The following is a 14,412-nucleotide window of genomic DNA, read 5'->3' on the forward strand; positions in this document are numbered from 1 at the left end:
TTTGATTTACTGCTGTGATTTGACTGCTCAGATCGGGGAAGGGAGTGCTCAGAGGCTCATATTTCAAGGTATAAGATACTACCCACTTGACTGGAAAGGATTGGGTTTTTTGTTGAGATGGTCCTTTGTGTTAGTGAAGACTAGGAGGATGTAGAAGGAATTGCCACACTGGAATTGCACAAGGAATTGCCATGAAGGGTCAATTGTGGTTCTGTAGCATCTTGTGATAAGGTAGACAGTTAAGTTTAACTGTTTTACAGTAGCAGAAAAGCTTGGGGAGCCAAGATCAGAACTCCTGTATTATCGCAAGCACTATTCCATGGAGCAGAAACAAAATGTGCCCATGTTTTTAATTAACATTTTCCTTCCGGAAACTAACATGCACATCAGAGCCATAAGAATCGAAGAATGGGACACAAACACATACCCTTTTCTCCATTTCCAGCATACTCGATCGGTCAGAGGTTTTTTCCTGTTTCTGCTATTTCAATTACAAATAGAAAGTTATTAAAACAGAGTGGCATGCGCATGGACAGCACAGAGAGAATGGCCAGAACCTCCATATGTAAGAAAGCTGTTTTTACAAGGAGCCTAATGTAGTTAGCATGAACAATCATACTTTCTACTTCAATAGCACCTTTTAGAGAATCCAAAGCACTTTACAAGCAAGCACAATTTTCTTTTATGGAAACCGTACCAGCACCTCCAAATCATAGGTTCATCAGCCAACACCCCCTCCTCCTGTCTTCATCTCCCCAGTTCTGGAGCCCCTTTCCTCCTTACCTGGGCTGCTTTTTCCAGTTTTGATTTGATATCAGCCAGCTCCAGCTGGGCTTCCTGCAGTTTGGATTTCAGCTTTTGGTTTTCAGACAGCGCGCCCTCGTAGAGCTGAAACAGGGAGCCAGGTATTTGAATTGCTCTGTGCCTGTCGTATGAGCCTGCCTAACAGTCACAACTGCATGGAGACGTGTTGCTCCACAGCTCTGAACACCAGTAGCAGGTTTTAGAGCCATTTCTGCATTGCCACCACTTTCTAAGAATGGCTCAACTCTTCTGCGCTGATTTTTCCCCCCCAGTCCTAATAAACTGATCCCATAAAAGAAATTAAGAAGGTCCGTTGTGGCTTTTGTAGTTTAAGTCCCTTTTCTTTGTCTACTGCCTGTGGCATTTTTAAGAATGGCTTGCCTGTCTTAATAATTTAATATAATAAAGAATTCAGATGTTCAATCAACATCACTGAGTTGGCTGACCAGACCTAAACCTATAATTCAGCTGAGAGTGTGTTGCTCTGCTCTTACATGGTTTCACTTCAAGGAAGAGAAATAAACAGTCAAGAATTTTACCAGGGAGAAAGATTACCAGCCTCACCAATTCCTGAGTCCATCAGTACTTCCCACCTCTCAGAGAGGCAAGACAAACGCCTTTAGGCAAACTGTGCTGGAACGTTATAGTCCTGCACACTGACTGGTTGTTAAGGAGACACTGGTTTCTAATTCAGATGGAGTCCTCTCTCACCATACTAGTTTTTAGTTTAAAAAACTAAACTGAAGTACCTTCTAGGGTTTCACATCCCTGGGAATGAAGATCACCTTAATCTGTTCACCTTTCAACAGTTGTGACTTGCTATTACCATATTTTATTTCATTTATTTTACACACACACACGTTCCTCTCTGCTCTAAGATCAGGTAAAGAATGATTTTACCCCTTAGCTTTAGTTATTGAAGGATTAAGGCAAGAGTTAAATTAGGTTCTTCCAAAATAGCTATATAAGGTGGTAGCTTAAAGCCCACGGACGTATAGTACGCTCCCCTTAGCTCATAATACCAAACAACGTATTTTGGTTTTCCCTGCTGACTAGCATTCCAGGTTTCATCCTGGTGCTGATTCAAAGCAGATGAAGACTGTAATGAAAACCAGTGGTTATAAACACCGAGCAAACATTACCCAGCAATAATGCAAGATAAGGCTTTCCGAAATGCCACTCAGACTGTGTAGCTACTTTTCAGATGCTTTCATCTTTGTCATTTGAGAAATTCCCCTGAAAAGGAACTTTGTAAACTAGCTGCATGTTAACAAAGCAAACCACTCTGAGCTGGAGCACTTCTTCAGCCTGTTTGCCTCTTTCCTGTGTATTCAGTCTTCTCTCGTTCCCTGAGTCCATGGTTCTTTTATATCTTCGAAGGAGCGTGATTCCAGCAGACAGTGAAGTCAGGAGAAACAAACCCTGAGATGGTTGGGCTGACAAAATAACCCTTTGCTTGCAAGGTAACTTAGTGATTCCTGAAAACTCTCCCTTTTTAATCTTTCACAGCTCCTCCCAGCAGACCTCAGGTTTCTGCAAGAAGGCTACAGCTCAAATAGGCAGCGCTTAGGGTATATGGGGTAGAAATATTACATATAAAAGAGCCCTACTTTTTTATAGTCCCTGTTAGTGTCCTCCTCTGTTCTACTGCTGAGGGAAGCCAGGCGGTTCTCTCTTCTGGTGTAAGCGCTGGAGCGGCTGGTGGCACGATCGCTGTACGAGTCACTGGTGGTAGGGCTTGTACCTGCTGATTCCAACCTACAAACAAACAAGATCCAACTCTAGTAGAGAAGAGTAGCGATCAGCCTGGGAACAGCTGAGATGCGGTCAGTGTGACCATGACTGGTCAGGACTCAAGCCTTCCAAGAAACATCTCAACACCTACCAGAAGCAGCTCAGAACATTCACTGATATAACGTCACTGCTATCATTCTGGAATCATAGAATATCAGGGTTGGAAGGGACCTCAGGAGGTCATCTAGTCCCACCCCCTGCTCAAAAGCAGGACCCATCCCCAATTAAATCATCCCAGCCAGGGCTTTGTCAAGCATGACCTTAAAAACTTCTAAGGAAGGAGATTCCACCACCTCCCTAGGCAACGCATTCCAGTGTTTCACCACCCTCCTAGTGAAAAAGTTTTTCCTAATATCCAACCTAAACCTCCCCCACTGCAACTTGAGACCATTACTCCTTGTCCTGTCCTCTTCCACCACTGAGAATAGTCTAGAACCATCCTCTCTGGAACCACCTCTCAGGTAGTTGAAAGCAGCTATCAAATCCCTCCTCATTCTTCTCTTCCGCAGACTAAACAATCCCAGTTCCCTCAGCCTCTCCTCATAACTCATGTGTTCCAGACCCCTAACCATTTTTGTTGCCCTTCGCTGGACTCTCTCCAATTTATCCACATCCTTCTTGTAGTGTGGGGCCCAAAACTGGACACAGTACTCCAGATGAGGCCTCACCAATGTCGAATAGAGGGGGACGATCACGTCCCTCCATCTGCTCGCTATGCCCCTACTTATACATCCCAAAATGCCATTGGCCTTCTTGGCAACAAGGGCACACTGTTGACTCATATCCAGCTTCTCGTCCACTGTCACCCCTAGGTCCTTTTCCGCAGAACTGCTGCCTAGCCATTCGGTCCCTAGTCTGTAGCTGTGCATTGGGTTCTTCCGTCCTAAGTGCAGGACTCTGCACTTGTCCTTGTTAAACCTCATCAGATTTCTTTTGGCCCAATTCTCTAATTCGTCTAGGGCCCTCTCTATCCTATCCCTACCCTCCAGCATATCTACCTCTCCTCCCAGTTTAGTGTCATCTGCAAACTTGTGGAGGGTGCAATCCACACCATCCTCCAGATCATTTATGAAGATATTGAACAAAACCGGCCCCAGGACCGACCCTTGGGGCACTCCACTTGACACCGGCTGCCAACTAGATATGGAGCTCAGTGCAAAGCTTAAATGAAGTTCACATGAGGAACTCCTGGACAATGTGGTCACCTACAGCTTGGAAACTCAGAAAATGGGGTATTGACCCCATCCCTGCCAAACAAGGATATACGAGTCAGCGGTTTCTGCCAACCTTTCCCCAAGGTATGGTTCTGCCTCGCTGGCGGAGAGGTTCCCCACCCATTCAAACGGCAGTGAAAAGGATAATTTCTTTCCCCTTGCTGAGTCACTGCCTATGTGATTTCTTTCTGGGAGAAGAATGGTTCCAAAACTTGCATGAGGCAAGTACTTATATCAAGGGAACGCTTTTTGGAATTGACCTAGTCCTGGACCCTGATCCCTGTTTCATCTCCAATAAGCAGGAAATGCTACTCATTTAGAGCGCTGTGAATGTAGGAGGCAAGACAAACATACCATTTATACCTATTAATTAGAAAATGTGTATGGTAAAGCTCTTACCTGGAAAGTCTTTCATGCTAAAGGAAGAGGGAGACAAAAGAAAACAGGATTAGCAAGTGAGACAACATTAACACGTCAACTCAAGAATTGCAGCCACAGCACTTAGGAGCTACTTTCCAACTCTGAAAGCAAGCCCCAAGAACACTGCTACAAGCTTTATCCCATTTATCCAAACTGTATTATCTCACGTATCCAAACCACAAATCTCTGATCTTTTCCCATAACCTCTCAATTGCTATGACTTCACTGCAGCATTTCAGGTTTCAACCTACTGAAAAGGAATGACAAGTACTGAAGACACTGGGCAAAATCCAAGTTTCCAAAATCATAACATTGTGGGGATGACTGTCAGGGAGGAAAGTGGAGTCGGATACGAGTGTGTGCGTCTGTCTGTCTGTAATAAAGACTGCAATGAGATTCCGCATCTGAGGAAGTGAGCTGTAGCTCACGAAAGCTTATGCTCTAATAAATTGGTTAGTCTCTAAGGTGCCACAAGTCCTCCTTTTCTCTTTACAGGGAGGCAGTTCTAAATCCATTGGCTGTATGTTAAACTTCCTCCATCTAGTTCGCATTAGGCTGACTTTAATTCTGACCCTATCAAGACCAATGATGGCTTACGTTTTACATATCCTTAAATGCAAGCCTAAAATATCCATTAGTGAAGACTGTGACTGTGTGTGCACTGCACTCAAAATCTCATTCATGGAAGGGACATTCGTCATGAAACGAATAATTCATCGGTTGTCAGATCTCCCTTAGATTCACACCAAAGGTATGAATGCATGCCTCCGAACCTTGATGGAAGAAGCGTCCATTGAGTGAGATAGATGAGAACAGCATGGGAAAGTATGACACAAAGACAACCCTCTCTCCTTCCCCCTGCGTATTTGTGTTAGACTCTGAAAATCTGCAAATCGGCATTGTTTTCATGGCTGAACATCTCACACATAAAGCAAATTTCCAGCAGAAGGAATGCTCTTTTCAGAAGTTACTCAAGAGTGCTGAGGGGACACAGCAGTACCTGAGCACAGTGAAACTTTGGGGGACCCTGGCTGCAGAGCACTGGGCGAGATGGTTTGGAATTTTCGGTGCTGAGTGCATTTCCCTGCGAGTTCAACCAACCTCCAAACCACCCCTGCAGTTCTATTCTTAGCACTGCATCTGCTGCAGCCCACTTGTGCTCTTAAACCGAAGACAATCTGAGCCAACCTATACATAAAATAAATCAGAGTATAGTTTGGCTTGGCACAACAGTCTGCTAGAGGTTAGCTGCGGTAAGCCACGCTTGCTAAAGAGAGTCTTCTGGGTTAGAACGTTCTCCACTACATACAAGTGCAGAAGTCAAACAGTAGTGGCATAGATGACACAGCATACACCATCACAAGTATGGTCCCAACACGTCCTTCCATCATCTCCGTAACCCTTGTGTGTATTTTATAGACACTTATCGAAGTTTTAACTTATATAATCCAATGTCAACTGGACCACAATTTTCCCTGTTTTGAACCTTGTGTTAGTTTTGCCACCTCTAAAATGGGTGTAAAATGCTACTATATCACAGTATTAATGCTTTACACCCATTGCACTAGTACAAGTGACAGCACAAAGCAGGAGAGAAGTGGGCCCTGTTTTAATCCCATGCCCCCCCAGGTAATTCTCCTTTGTTGGACTTGAGCTAATCAAATATGCTGTAAAATGTAATGCTAAAAGCCTCACTTGGGTGGATAACTTGCCCATTTTCAAGAGGTGAGATCTGAAGCCTTTCAGGGTGTCATGGGCTAAGACCCAGGATTTAGCTTGAAACTGTCTCTCAAACTAGGGTCGCCAACCCTTCAGGATTGTCCTGGAGTCTTCAATTAAAGATGAATTTTTAATTAAAGACTATGTCATGAGATTAAATCTCCAGGAATACGTCCAAATCAAAATTGGCAACCTATCTCAAACTGCTTGATAGTGAAAAGTCCACCTAGGCTTCAGAATTAGGCTTGCAGTCTTGTTAGACTGTTCAGCATTTCTAGCAATGTCTGAAGTCCAGGGGGCTTCTCCATGTTCATGGAGAAATACACAGCAAAGGGTTCTATATACTTTCCTTGGCTATACTATTCTTATGAGCAGGCAGGGCGAAAAAAACCTAAAAATCAGAAACTGAGCAAGAACAGAGCAACTGGGAAAAGCACCACATCATTCTGTCAACTTTCCAGCAGCATGAGGCCTGCATCCAGTTTAACTCAAGTACAGCCTTAAGGTGTATCAGAAGCTTGTGTACACTGCCACATTTGCTTGTACTTAAATATGCTTCATAATTTAATCTCACATTTCTATAGCAACAGAGAAGGATTCCGAAGTGCTTTGCAAACAAAAACGCTGTGCAAACAGTACACAGGGACCACTTCATTACACAGGCACCTCTGGAGTGAAACCTGGCAAGTGTTTAGCTGTACAAAGCAACTCTATATAACAGTTCAAGGCTGGGGGAGTGAACAGTGAAACCGCATTTGATAAGTGAACAGAAATTGCTTTGTTGGTTGAGTTCACCAGCAATGGAAAAAAGCCGGCATCAATTAGCTCTGTCTTCTTTCTGTAGTTATAGCTGCCGGATCTCTTGTGTTACACTCAGACCATACTTTGGGCACCCTTGTTTAGGGCCAGCTGCTAACTCCTGAAGTAGCTCTGCCATAAAAGTTTGAGGGGAAGATTTTCAAAAGAGACAAATTACAATTGGGCACCTAACTGCTATTTATACTTTTGAAAGTCTTCCCCTTAGTGTGGCTGCTGTTAGGGAAATGAGCAGAAAAGCTAACCACTATTTCCATGTAGGCAGTTGTGTGGCCCATCATCATAGCTAGGGCCCTACCAATTTCATGGCTGTGAAAAACGTGACATGGGCCATGAAATAAGCCCTTCCCCATGAAATCCGATGTCCCCTTGTTCCTAGGAGCACCCCTGCAAAGGGGGCTCCTAGCTCTGTCTGGGCTGGGGACAGACAGGACTTGTCCATCTCCTGCACAACTGCTCAGTGAGGGGGACAGGGGGACCAGACCCACCTTTGGGTACCTCCCCCTGCTTTAGGGCGCTCTGGGGCTGGACAGCAGCCCCAGAGGTTCCTGCAGCTAGAAGAGGCTTGTGGAGTTGGATCTGATCTTCCCTGTGCTGCTGGGAGCGCTCCAGCAAAGGGGGCTCCTAGCTGCTAGTCCGGGCAGGGCTGGGGCAGGACAGGACTTGTTCTTTCCCTGCAAGGCTGCTCTTGGGTATCTCTCTGTCTGCAGATAGCTCCGCACCCCCTCCTCCCCACTCTGTCCAGCTCTGAAGGCAGCACAGACAATCCCAAGACAATCCCATGACCCCCCTACACAGATCTGTGACCCCCCCAATCCCCTCTTGGGTCGGGACCCCGATAGTTACAACACCGTGAAATTTCAGATTTAAACATCTGAAAACGTGAAATTTACCAATTTTCAACTCCTATGGCCATGAAATTGACCATAATGGACCATTAATTTGATAGGGCCCCTAACCATAGCATTTGGTTACCTCACTGTTACTTTGTTCTGATGGCCAGCAAGATAAGGAAAGTTTGTTCTGCCCCATTATACAGGTGGAGAACTGAGGCACAGAGGGATAAGAGGACATTTTCAAACACACCTCAGTGATTCAGGAGACTATCCCATTTTCAAGGTGTTGGAGCACTTGGGGGCCCAAATTCCACTGACCTTCCGAGAAACTTTGGCTCCTAAACTGCTTGAGCTGTCTTTGGCAAAGCTGGGAATTGAACCCAGCTCTGACCTTCTGTTCACTGCCTTAACTACAAGGCTACGCTTTCGCATGTGCCTTATTTTTCTAAGAGCCTTCGGTTCGGGCAGCTGTAATTAAGAGGCCTTGCAGGGAGTTTCAGTAAGTTAAGGAGGAAAACTTCCACATTTTACTGGCATCTGAAACTGTGATGTTTACTTTGAGTAGCTTTCCCACTTCTGTCCTTACTGCCTGACACAACAGAGCCTCCTTGTTCTTTTGTAAGAGGTTCTAGTAAAACTTGCTTCTTAAAACAAAGTATTTCACTTCAGCACAAAAGTCAGACAGCTACCCAATGTCTTCCGGCCTCATCTTCTCCATTCAGCAGGGTAGAGGAAATAGGGGGTGATTAATAACACTCTTGTTGAAAATTATCCAACTGTTTTACAGATCAATATGCTAATCCCTTTCAGTGACAGCTTTTCTTACAGTGGCAACCGGTCATGGAAATAATCCACTGAATTTGAAGCTCTGCAGCTATTACATCAGGCTTGTTTATGTTCTTTAACAGCACTGAGAAAATCCTCAAACAACAGGTCTCCTTTCCTGGAGGGCAGCGTGGGGGGAGAGGGGGAAACCATTTTAAATGGAGGAGAGAGGGGGAAATCACATGGTCACCTTATGAAAAGCAAAATGTGGTCACTTTGTTCACAAACCAGGGAAGTCTCTCTTAGGCAGAGGGGAGAGAGACTGAATGAGACTGGGGGGAAAAAAGATTTAAAGCTACTGACAGAAAGGGGCAGAAAAGAGACAAGAGTATTGTGTCATCTTCCAGCTCTACTCCCTTCCACGAGAGCATCAGGTCACATCCTTTCAGGCAGGGCTCTTCTTACTTCAGTATGGCCAAAATTACTGCTAGGAAGGACACTGCAGGGCATCCCACCAGCCTAACAGACATTTAGGAACTGAGGAGAAAGGAACAGCCAAACAGCCCCCTCAGAGGTTATTTTAAAAACATCTTTATACCACAACTTACAAAGCCAAGTTCTTTTCTTGATGGGTGGGTCCGGGTACACACTTAATCTGTATGGCTATGTGTTGTTAAATTAATCCTATTTATTATGAGAAGTTCATAATTTGCAGGAAATCATTGGATTTCACATTTGTACCCCAGACTGCAGCTCTGCAGAAAGCTTAGAATCTTTTCCAAGGTCATCTTCTTGTGTCCTTCCACTCACAATCATAGGTTTTTTCCCCTGTATCGGGCACGATATGGCCTGATCTGTGGCCCTGGAGAGGTCTTCCGTGTCCTCGGGTGATACTCTGGAACTGCTCCTTATGAAGCCAGTCAGGACTCTGGGGAAGTCTCCTCTCTGGGAGCAGACTGTCTGCAGGGCAAGAAGCACACATGGCTTCCACCTTCCTGGGTCTGACCTTGGAGCATTCAGCATCCTCTGCCCCTCCGTGCGCTGCCCAGGCAGGGTCCTGGGGAAGCCAGAGGGTCCTGACCCCAAACTTCGCAGTCAGACATGACTCTTAGCCAGCCAGTAAAACAGAGGTTTATTAGATGACAGGAACACGGTCTAAAACAGAGCTTGTAGGTACAGAGAACAGGACCCCTCAGCTGGGTCCATTTTGGGGGGCAGTGAGCCAGACAACCATGTCTGCACTTCACTCCATGTCCCCAGCCAGCCCAAACTGACACTCTCTCCACCCCCTCCTCCTCTGGGCTTTGTCCCTTTCCCAGGCCAGGAGGTCACTTGATTCCTTTGTTCTCTTCTCACCTTTAGCTATCACCTTGCAGGGAGGAAAAGCCCAGGCCATCAGTTGCCAGGAGACAGAGCATTGGTCATTTATGTACAGTGGCCCTTTGCTCTGCAACAATTACACCCCCTTATCCCACCACCTAGAGACTTAAGAAATGTATAGGGGAAACTGAGGCACCCCTACAGTATTCAGAGGAAACATTAAGAACAGTCCCACTTCGTCTCACACAGTTCCTCCAGGAGCTGGCAGATCAGCAGATGTTCCATGGCCTGTGTTTCACCACAGTCCCATGTCTGGGTCATTGGTAGCCCCATTTCTGCACAGTGACTTTTGAATGGCCATCTCTTATTTGGAGGTGCTTTAAACAACATCTCCAAGTCAACCAGTCCTTCCTTGTACCTGTTGGAAGGCATTCGGCAACACTGGTGTGCCTTTTGACATCCTCAGCGAGTATTTCCAGCGACGTGTGCCCCATTTCCAGTCACGTGGCCATCGATGATTTTCTAAGCGATTCCATTGGCGTGAGAAAAAGTGGGTTATTTCAGGCAGCTAACTGACATGTAGCAGATGTCTGTTCCCTTCGATTTGATGCAGTCATTCTATTTTGCTTGTGACTGATCTGCTGATATCCGGGGGAACAATTCTGGCAAGTGCACAGAGGCTGTTTGCATCTGGTGGCTTTAGACGTCCTGTGATGTAACAACAGCTGTCATTCAGAACAGGGCCCAGCTTCTTCGCATGAGCCTGTCTTTCCCACATGGGACGAGCGTATTTGGCGGTTGAATAGCGAAGTGCAAGTATGGTGGCTCTTAACGTTGCTGGGTTGGCTCCCCTTTTTGAATTTGCAAGTATGCCATTCCCAAGGTCTGAAAGCCTTGGGCGCTTTCCCTCAGAGTGATCCAGTTCAAGTCCTATTTTGAGAGAAAGATCATTAAGTTCCAGGTTTGTCCAAACCTGGAGGAACTGGTACTATAACCCTACTGTAATTAAAAGTTGCAAAACATTTTCCCTCCTAAAACCATGCTTGCAATTGACCACAGGCTTTCGGGTGTGTATGGGAGGGAAGGAATCACTTTTGGGACTGACATTTTCAATGGTTGGTCTTTGTCCAAAGGCCAATCTTGTGTGCGTGAAAGTTTCAGAGGAAAAGGTTCACATAATTTTAAGATAGTGGAAGAAAATACATTTTCCTCCATCGTGAAAAAAAGGTCAAGCATAAATTTTGGAATGGGCTGCAGCCAAAGGAGCTGAACTGTGAAAATCTGTCTGAACATAATCCTCACGGAGGCAGCTTTAACACTAACAAATGGATGAGTATTTTAAAACTGCTGATTGAAAACGTACAGTGGAACCTTTAAGTTTTCAGTTGTGCATTTCAGGAGAGACACACCAGGGATGACTTAGGAAGAGTAAACCTCAGGGCAAATTAAGAGGCAAAAACTGGGCCAGTGTCACTTGTTCAAAGACAGACATCCAGATGTACTAGTCAGCACCCCAAAACGGAGGCAGCTTCTTAAAAGAGCTCAGTTCCCAACACGCCCAGTTTTTTTGAAAATCTGGCCCAATTGCGGGCAGTGAGTTCGTCTGAAATTCTGGCCATATGCTTCCCAAAACTGAATTGGGACAAGTGTCTTACTGATCAACGCTTCTCCCTCCACCAGTTTTCCCTTTGAAAAAGTTGTAGGAAAAATGCAAAAAAATTTTTACTGCAACCATGAAGTTGCATAGTTAAACATTTTTAAAGTAAAAATGCAAACGCTACGGGTCCTGGAGCATTAACTCAGCCTCACTGCATACATGATACATGAGCAGTGGAGTGTGGTACATGCTTCAGAGACCTAGTTCCTGCCCCAAATAGTTGAAAATCTAAATTCACACATGACAAGTAAGGGCTGAAAACTTTAACCTCCTAAATAGGAAAGAGGTGGGAGGCGGGAGAGAAGAGGAGGAGGAGAGTAGAAGGACAAAAAGGTTACCACTGTACAGTGCGAGTTACTCAGTAAGACATGTACATGCAAGTCTGGTATTTCCCATTCCTGTTTTTTGTTAAATAGATACCTTACATTATGCTATGTTAAAAGTATGCCCAGGAGTACAATGCAGCTATAACTATCAGAACCTTAACTGTCCTTTTTCTTGGCCATTAACACTGCATTTTCAGATACTATTTTGTCCGTTTTGTCCACTTCGTTCCATTTTCCTCAGGCCTTGCTGAAGTTTAACTAGAAACAATTGCAGCCTTACAACTTCAAACTGTGAGATCATACATCTCACAAGCCAAACAAGGTCCGGTTGGGGCAGTATTCAGATAGGAGAACAATGAAAACCAAGGAGCTGTGTTAGTGATACGGATGGTGATATGCTCCCGAGTCGGTATTAAACCAATATGCCAGCATTTCTTCAGAAAGCACTGAGCCCTAGAAGGTGCAATCTTTTAAAAATGTGAAACCAGAGCATGGTGAAAAGGAGAGCATATTCACACACACTCAAGTTTCTGGCAAGCCCTATTGCTTGCCCTCTTCCCCTGTAGAGTTAAGATGTGAATCGCTTTATGATCACGTACAAAGGAACTACTCAAAGCATCGTATGTTGGGGTCAGGTAGCAGCAGCAGCACCATGTTTGGGCACAGTGCAGAGGATGTATTATACTGTCCTTTAGCAACCTGTCTAGCCAATCCAGAAAGGGTACTAATGAGGCCCAGAGGGAATCTCATCCAGTGGAGATTGACTGGTTGGCAGAAAGGAGGGCCTCTGAGGTGGGCTAGTGCTAAGGAACCAAGGAGGCAAACAGAGCAGTATTAGTTATCCTAATATAGCTCTGAACTTTCCCACATGAAGCTATTTCTCTCCAACCCTCCTTGCCCCAGGATATTTCATTGGGCTCTTACTCTGTTCCCATTTCTAATTAAAAAGCAGAGCTAGGTATCGGCAGTTTATTAGCTTGGATGGCAACGAGACTGAGAAGAGCCCGGAACGCCATATGGTTTCGATTTTAGAAATGTGTTCAGATTATGGAACACTGGAGACTTCCTTTAAAAAACTCAAAAGCTTTTACAGATATTAGAAGTTTAGTAAAGTATAATTAAAACCAACCTCCTTATAGAAGGCTTAAGATAAAATGCAGCCCTAAAAGGCAGTGCCAGAAGGGGATCAACCTTTTCTCTTGCCAAAGCAGAAATTGGCCTAACTGCCTTCAATTGCATTCTTCTGTGGCCCTGACCCTGCAAGGATGCGGGAAAACATCTAATATTTACATTTCTTCCAAAGAAAATACATGGGCCAGGAACATTTTATGCTGTATCATCTCCAACTCGTCAAGCTTGGGAAAAACTGGGCTATTCTGGGATGTTTTGCACAGGATTTGTTTTGCTGTATTTTTCATAGTGTCCAGTGAATATCCATGATAAAATGACTATCCACTAACGAGATCCTGGAGCATAGCTCAAGCCATACCCCCTTCATCACCTTTCCCAACGAAAAGGCCACGTTTTATGCACCGCCTGTAGTTTAATCTTCTGTTGCCAAGTATCCGCCCAGTGAGCCTCATGAGTTAGGGTTTTAAAACAACTTGGAGCTCACAGACTCATAGACTTTAAGGTCACAAGGGACCATCATGATCATCTGGTCCCGCAGACTGCAGGCCACAAAGCCACACCCACCCACTCCTGTAACAGACCCGTCTCACCTCTGGCTGAGTTACTCAAATCATGGTTTAAAGACTTCACGTTACAGAGAATCTACCACTCACATTAACAAAAAACAGAAGTCACCTGCTTTTAGGGGCATTTCCCTCTTCCCCGCATACGCATAACACGCAAAGAGTTAGGAGGCACTGTTTGTCAAGAGAACAACACACCCCCTCCTTTCACCTTGCCTGTGCCCGCTTCCCACTCCCAAGATTTTATCCAGTTGCTACCACTGGTGCAGCTCCTCTGGTATGACGGTGGTAAAAAATGACAGCTACCAAGGATGCCTTGTTCATACTAGAGCTCTCTCTCACCATTACTACCAAAAGAGGAGCTGCACTAGTAGCAGCTTTGAGGAAAAGACCCAAGACATTACCGTACTGTAGGTTCTCACACCCCTATTCATGCATATACAGATCAGACAAGTATATGATTCAGTTTAATGCCTCTTACCCCACGGATTTATTTGGAATTACATATGTTACTCAAGAACTGAAGAGTGCAGTCTTAGAATGGGAGCAATATAACAAGGACATCCATTCTTAAAGGAATTCCCTACTGGCGAAGAGTACTTAATAATGCTTCTTGACATTATGGTATCTCTGGAAAAACAAGCCTACTGACGTGACAGCTGCATACTTCTGGAGCTTCCTGTTAGCTAGGGAGGAAAAAGAACAGCTTGCCTTCCAATTTTAGGTAAAACCAAACCACCCCCAAATAACCCCCAACCCCCAGTAAACCTGATGCAAAGTATGTTTTCCCAAACTATATATCAGCAGGCTTAGCTTAATAAAAGCTGCTCTTATAGGAGCACATCAGATGATCATCCAAGAATGAACAGCGGCTTCAGAGACTAGCTGAACACCTTAGATAATTGAACATGTGCTATCCTCATTGTAAATCAGAAACGAATACATACTACTATAATTCTGAGTGACAACTGTGTGTGATTAGTGCACTGCTCCAACCCCAAACTGGGCCTAAAATTCAACAGTAATACTACAGTTTGCATGACTTCC

At 44.8% G+C, this 14,412-nt stretch overlaps 1 protein-coding gene across 8 annotated transcripts in view; it reads right to left on the reverse strand.

Moving 5' to 3' along the window:
• The window catches only part of PPP1R12B (protein phosphatase 1 regulatory subunit 12B), a 178,579-nt gene that overhangs the window by 19,421 nt on the left and 144,746 nt on the right, over window positions 1-14,412 (reverse strand). For 7 of the 8 annotated variants that reach the window (XM_073319698.2, XM_073319695.2, XM_073319696.2 and 4 more), the window contains 4 exons: window positions 4,212-4,228; window positions 2,415-2,562; window positions 784-888; window positions 428-481 (listed from right to left, as the gene is read on the reverse strand). In XM_073319698.2, the coding sequence (XP_073175799.1) occupies window positions 428-481; window positions 784-888; window positions 2,415-2,562; window positions 4,212-4,228 (324 nt within the window). Of the gene's footprint in view, window positions 1-427; window positions 482-783; window positions 889-2,414; window positions 2,563-4,211; window positions 4,229-14,412 lie in introns of those variants that run through there. The other variant, XM_073319705.1, reaches the window with a different exon arrangement.

Source organism: Lepidochelys kempii, chromosome 21, assembly GCF_965140285.1.
Source record: "Lepidochelys kempii isolate rLepKem1 chromosome 21, rLepKem1.hap1, whole genome shotgun sequence".
NCBI classification, from domain to species: domain Eukaryota; kingdom Metazoa; phylum Chordata; order Testudines; family Cheloniidae; genus Lepidochelys; species Lepidochelys kempii.